This window comes from Manacus vitellinus, unplaced genomic scaffold, assembly GCF_001715985.3.
Source record: "Manacus vitellinus isolate BGI_N305 unplaced genomic scaffold, ASM171598v3 scaffold_16_pilon, whole genome shotgun sequence".
Lineage (NCBI taxonomy): Eukaryota > Metazoa > Chordata > Aves > Passeriformes > Pipridae > Manacus > Manacus vitellinus.
In genome coordinates, this window is record NW_021939189.1 from 10,668,205 (window position 1) to 10,675,142 (window position 6,938).

General features: G+C 39.9%; 1 protein-coding gene across 1 annotated transcript; it reads left to right on the forward strand.

Moving 5' to 3' along the window:
• Positions 1-261: 261 nt before the first annotated feature.
• Positions 262-1,059, forward strand: LOC115307305 (proline-rich protein 2-like). Its single transcript, XM_029958791.1, has one exon. It carries the CDS (start codon positions 262-264, stop codon positions 1,057-1,059), a length of 798 nt encoding a protein of 265 aa, XP_029814651.1.
• The last annotated feature ends 5,879 nt before the right edge of the window (positions 1,060-6,938 follow it).

The window sequence follows — 6,938 nt, forward strand, 5'->3', positions numbered from 1 at the left end:
ACCATCTATAACGCTGCTGCTGCTTCTGAGAAAGCACGCAGGATCGCTCCAGAGGAGAAGAGACAACATAGAAAGAATCTTGCAGAATATACCACCTAAGGAGTCCTTCTGCTGTGCCTTTTGCAACCGGACTTGTCTATCTCGTATTGGCCTTTTTAGCCACCAGCGTGCTTGTAACAAACGTGGGTAGAGCCCTTCCCAAATCTTCGTTCGCGAAGCCTGGCCGTGAATGCCGTAGTGATTCCCGCTGTTCGAGCTGCAATGAAGGTGGTTCTGCACACCGGCGGGCCCGTCCCAACCCGGTATCGGTGTGTCCTCCCCAGCGCGGGGGGGCTGAGCCGCGCTCTGCAGTGCCCGCCTGGGCCAGCGGGGGGAGCGCCAGAGCAGCGGCCGGGCCGTCCCGGCCCCTCCAGCGGCCCGGGCTGCCAAAAACCCGCGTTGGGAACACCGCAACCACCGCAAACCGGGCTGCAAAACCCGCGTGTGGAAAACCACCGCAACCACCCGCAACCGGGGCTGCCAAAACCCGCGTGGTGGAAACACCGCAACCACCGCAACCGGGCTTGCCAAAACCCGCGAAGTGTGGGAACCCGCAAACCACCGCACCGGGGCTGCCAAAACACCCGCGTGTTGGAAACACCGCAACCACCGCAAACCGGGCTGCCAAAACCCCGCGTGTGGGAACACCGCAAAGCCCCGCCACCGCAACCGGGGCCTTGCCAAAAACCCGCGTGGGAAACCCGCAACCCACCGGCAAATACCGGGCCTGCCAAACCCGCGTGTGGGAACAACACCGCCAACCGGGGCTCCAAAAACCCGCGTGTGGGAACACGCAACCATCCGCAACCGGGGCTGCCAAAAACCCCCGCGTGTGCCATCCCCGCAGACACCGCAACCGGGACTGCCAAAACCCGCGTGTGCCATCCCCGCAGACACCGCAACCGGGGCTGCCCAAACCCGCGTGTGCCATCCCCGCAACCACCGCAACCGGGGCTGCCCAAACCCGCGTGTGCCATCCCCGCAGACACCACGAACACCGCTGCCCAAGGAACAGCTTAACTGCGAAAACGTGGATACAGCGGGAAAACACCTACTCCCCACTGTTCATTTTGGGGTTTCTTGACCATTGTTGCCACGGCCATTACTGCTGTTACTGTTTGCCAGAACTGCCTGCCTTTGTACAAGCTTATTCTTTGAATTGATAACTAAACAGCCTTTTGAAACATGTATAAATTTTTGCAACACAGCATCAAGACTCCATCTATGAAGGTAGAGTCTGCCTTGTGTCGTGGCCATTTTAGAAGTTGGATATGTGGGGACTAGTCCTTTGGGTCTATACTTTAAGAAAGTAAGCTCAGTAATTTCTAAAATAAAAATAACTGAAATTAAATAATATACCAGTAATAACATGATTATTCCACTACTAGAGTTGCTAAAATGCAAAAATTGGGGAAAACATATCAGTTTAATTTAACCTCCTTTGATGAGATATGAGCAACTCACATGTGCCCTACTACTATGATCTACCAGCTAATCGCCTTCAGAGTAGGTCAGCTAATGTGTTATGCCAAAATGTTCTTAAGAATAAGATACTTAAAAATTTTGCTTCCTTTCAAGAAAGAAAAAATACCTATTTGGACAAAATTAAAAGCTTTGATCTCATCCCCTCTGTGGAAAAAAGCAAAAGTCAAACCAGGACTCATTTTGTGGTGGGTCTGTCATTGGTAGTTAATTAACCCCTTAGCAGTTAATGGTTATGGCCTCATAAGTGGGTTTATCACATCTTGAACTTTCATTCCCGCTGCAATTGTATGTGTTCTGTTCCAGGAAAGATGGGGTTTTGTGGTTTGGTTTTTTTTTTTTCCCCCAGAACTGCTTTAATTTAGAAAAAAAAAATATAATTTTTAGATGATTTTGAAAAAGAAACAAAAATAGTATTCTGTACAGCTTTTTTTTTAAAAAAAATTAACTGGAGTCTTGTAGTCAAAAATGTTTCACACAATCTGATCCATTCCTAATTAAAATATGCCATGGCTGCTATTAAGGGCTTGTGTGGGAGTAGCCACACAGGACCAGTGCCAGCGAACTGCAACTGAAGTAGGCAGATGCAGTTGCAACTGTTTTTCCTCATTTTGCTTAAGGACAGATTTTGTGTCAAATTAATGTCATTGTGGATTTTCTAGATATTAGCATTTTATGAGAGTGCCAAAGCAATTTGATTAGAGAACAAGGTTCCTGTCATAAGAACAAAGTTGTGTTCTTTTTGTGTACTTGGGGTTTCAACTCTTGAAGGAAAATTCAAGGGTTTTTTTTTTTTTTATTCATTTAATAGATCTTCAGACTTCATTCATGAGAATGTAACTGCATTAAAAGATACAAGTTAGCAGTTCTAGTCTCCACCTGTTCTGACTCTTTTTGACTCTGCAGTGCTTTGCTCTTATCTGTGCCTTTTTCTTCATGTTTCACTGCCATAGCCTGTGATTTACAGCATTCCAAAACTTCTGGAAGGAAAAAATAGGAGTATCAGAAAAATTTGCTCTTTATATTTTATGTAATAATTTTTACAACAAATTATATCCTGTTTTATATATATGTATGTATATGTATATATACATATATGTATACATACACATGCAGGTGCTACAGAATGTGTGTAGCCACATTCCCTCTGTGATTAGCTTTGGTATTGGATATAAATCCTGAAGAGAATTGCTGAAGGTTATGTAATGATAACTGCAGAAGTTAACAATGGGATGTTCTTCCAAGAACTGAATCAGAGAAACACGCATTTCTTCACTAAATGCCTATTGAGTTGATAGTTCAATTTAGTCAGTCTTTGTTTACTCTTTAATCCTCATAGTGTCAGCTGGAAAACTGAATGTTTTTCTCAAGTAGCCAAGTTTAGGGAGCTGGTTTCTTTTTAGCAATTAGTAGGTAAAGTGAAGTCAGTTTTGCAATAAGATGTTTTGTAATCTTTTGTGCGTGTTGAGATTATATGTGCTCTGTATGTCTATATACACACAAGAGGATGATTTATGATGCTGAATAGGAATGATATATTCTGCTAAATGATTCAGGTACTTGAAATTTCTTTGACTTTCTTATAGAAGAAGATACCTTATGCATTAAATTCAAGGAATGACCAACATCACGTTGTTTTATAATAGTTATGAAACCAACTGACTTACCAGAAGTTTTAAGGCTCTTGCTATTGAGGCTGATTTGGAGAAAATGTTTGGAACTTGAGTGTGTATGTAAAACTGTGACTGGCTGTTGAGTCACTCCTTTAAAAAATGCCTGAATCTCCCAGCTGATGAGGAAACAGGAAGGCAGTTACACTGGCAGTAGGGATAGAGCTAATGACATCAATATGATCAAAAGTAAGGACAAATTTAAAATTTAAAATGTCAATACAAATTATGGTTTATTAATGAATTTGTATTTATATTAGACCCATTACATAAACCTTTTTCATTTGAAGAATTACTTTTCTTGTTATGGAAAAAATAAAACCAACTCAGATCAGCCTTTATATGTGATATTTGAAAGGAACTGTGATAAAGAAATAAAATTTGAACTTAAACTGAGTCAAGCCAGGGTCTCGTCTGTGGTCCTATCTTTAGCTGTGACCAAGAGCAGATGCTTAGGAAAGAACAAAGGAACAAGACAACTATTCAAAGTCCCTTGTGAATCTTCTTCCACCCTCCATGTCTCAGGAAGATGTGTGTTTTCTTTGTGTTTACTAGCTCTAGATTTCTTTTTTATCCTGTAACTTTGGTCAATTTAAAATATGTGGTAAATAATAACTTCCACAATATCCTCCAAATGGTGGTTATTTTTCTAAAATGCAAGGTTATTGTTACTTAGAAAAGTCTAAATTAAACATAAATAATGGACTCTGACTGAAGGACTTGACCAGTGTATGTCTCACATGGGGAGGTGACAGCTGTTACCTTTGTCCATTTTTTTCATGGCCCAATGTTTAAGTGTAGGATACAGCCCATGGAGCAATGGAGAGTATGAGCAAAGTTCTTATTCTTTGCCTGCTATCTTGGACATCCTTTTCATTCAGGACATTTACTAAATACTGCATTGAATCCTCTCAACTGCCATCTGAAAAGCTTACCCTTTCTCTTTCTTTAAGGAGATTTTTTGGATAACAAATGGTGCATCTCTTGCTGTTGACTGAAATTTCTTTGATGCTTTATTCTGCTCATAGTCAGGTCTTTGAAATACAAAATAATCCAAGCCTGTTGCAAAAAAATTTATAGTTATTTTACCCACTGTGAGCTGAACTATCAAATGCTGGACCTGCTGGATGCAACATGAGCCTCAGAATGCAGCACAGGATATCTGTACTGGGGCTCATTTAATTGCATGCAAACATCTCAAACTAATGCTTCAAGAAAGCAGAGAACTATTGTATTAGTCATTATGTTTTGATAGCCTGTAAACTATCCCAGCTGACTGATGTTCCTAGTAAGAACACAGTGTGGTGGGATCAGAATATCAGACACTGTAAAGCATACAAATGCTTTACACTTAAGGTTATATTTGTAAGTGCTCTGTTTTATTTTACTCTCAGATACCTGCAAGATTCCTTTTTATAGAACAGTATCCATATGAGGCTATAGAGTAAAATATAACTTCCTAATTAATTAATGGGCATTCTTAAAATTATATAAGATGACTTCATGATGAATAATGGCTGAAGTTGTTTGCTTACATTGTTTCATCTTGCTCCTGGTAACCTTGCCTATAAACTTGTTGGAACCTCAAATTCCAGTGGCATATTCTTGAAGTGAGAGAAATAGCAAAATGAGCCTCTAAAAAATGTTCAAGAAATGGATTTTTCTGTAACAGTTTTATTTTAAATTTTGCTGTGACCATCTAGATCTGGAAAGGGTTATAATTAGTATAAAGTTGGGTTGCATTTTTTTTTAATCTGTTCTGGTGGGAAGAACTCAGAAAGGATCTTCCAGAAAAAACAATGAAAAGGGGATTTAAACAGGATGTGCAAGGAAAAAGAAGAGGAACTGGTTTAAATGGAAAATAACCTATCAATAAGATTATTTTGTACAGGTTGCTTCTTAAACATCCCCCCTGGGATGAGAGGGACTGTATAAGCTGAGTCACGAAAGCAAGTGCTGATGTGAGACCATTCCTCCTTTGAACACTTCTGGCACTTTTTTCAAATGCCCTGTAATCTAAGGATAATGTTTTCCATTGACAGTAATTATAGCTGTTGTCTGACACTGTCTATGTGGTAGCTTAATATGCTGACATCTGGTTTTCAGCTGTTCAGTAGAAGTGAGTTCCCTCTCTCTTGGCTTGCAGGTGCACAATAGGAGTTGGCATCAGTGGCCAGGAAGGAATGGGAGCAGCCTTGGCCAGGGACTGACAGCCCAGTTCAGACACCTTCAGAGGCTCTTGCAGGTTCCTGGCAGACATTCCTGTTTGACAATGTGCGAGTCCTTATGTTTTCTTCTACAAAAACTTTGCTTTCACACTGCTGCACTTCTGCTTTGTCATCTGTGACTTCTCTACTCACTTTTGTTTGTGGTTTTTTAAGTTTATAAATTAACAAAACAGTGGCTTGTACTCTTTAGTTACCTACAAGTTCTGGAAGTCTGAAGACTGAGGCAATCTAAATATTTGCGTACAAATGTTTTGGAACTTAAAGAAAAGAACTGTTTCTTTTTCTGTTTTGAAAACATAAATGTATCTGACTGCAGTTACTACACTTAATGATCCCCTTCATTTTCCCAGTTTGTTAAGACATACTGTTTTCATATGTTATACAATTCTGCCTTATACTTAGAAGGAAAAGAGAACCATATGTTGTGCTTTACTGGTAAATCCCAGGGATTGTCTGTGTGGTTGTAAGGAGTGTGTAGATAAGCCATGACGAAATGACTGTCTCTAACTAAGCTACATCTACAAAAGACATCCACTAAGTAATTATATTAAGGTAAAGAGCTGTCTTGAAATCTCAGACTTTTTTAGATGCAATCTAGATTTCTTATGTCCTTTTTTTTTTTTTCTAATGCTTACTCTGTGAGTACTTTTCTTCAGGAAATGTTAACCTGGTGATTTAAGAAATGTTGAAGGAGCCCAAGAGTAGAGTCTTTGCAAACTAAACATCATGTTTTAAAAATTATCAGTATGTTGGACTGGGAGAGTTTTATGGGAGACTATATTTGGAGATGTTTAATGGGAGTCCTAAACTTTCTCTCCTGAGCATTTAAAATGTGTCTTATGAGAATGAAAACCTAACCTCCCCATTTTTAAATTTCTTCCCTGTGTGATGATATACATCCAAAGGAAAAAAAATGTTTTAAATAAATATTAAGAAAAAAACCTAGTTTTTAAATTTGTACACAAGATTCCCTAGACTCTAAGTAAGTGGGTTATTATCTGTCCCTCATAAATACTTAGAAGCTTTCAGTAGACCTTAGTGGTCATACTAGTCAGTCCAATGACCTTCAAGCCTCCTTTCAACTGTCTAAAAGCAAAGGACTAAAGAGTAGAAAGCTGGGGCAAATATGTAACGATACTTTCTCGTGTTACTTTTCTTCTTCCAGCAATCTGCATCTGAAGGACTCACTGAGCCACAAGCAATGCTTTCTTTAGTAAGTGTCAAAGGTTTTGTCTCCAAACAGGAAGTTCCACAATTTAAGATTAATTTCTCTGTTGTACCTGCTGTCTTCTACTTTCATTTAATGCCCCTTAGTCCTTGCCACTGAATTCATCATGATTTGATAGATGACTTTTTCCCCGATATTTGCTCACCTCTTTTTCTACTGGAAAATCTGTGTATTCAGTGTCTGATTAATCAAATGGTGATTGGAACATCCTCTTGTGAGACACCAAAACCAATTAGGATATGACTTAGGTAACTTTAGCTGTTAAGGTGGGTTGATCTAGCAGGGTGAGAG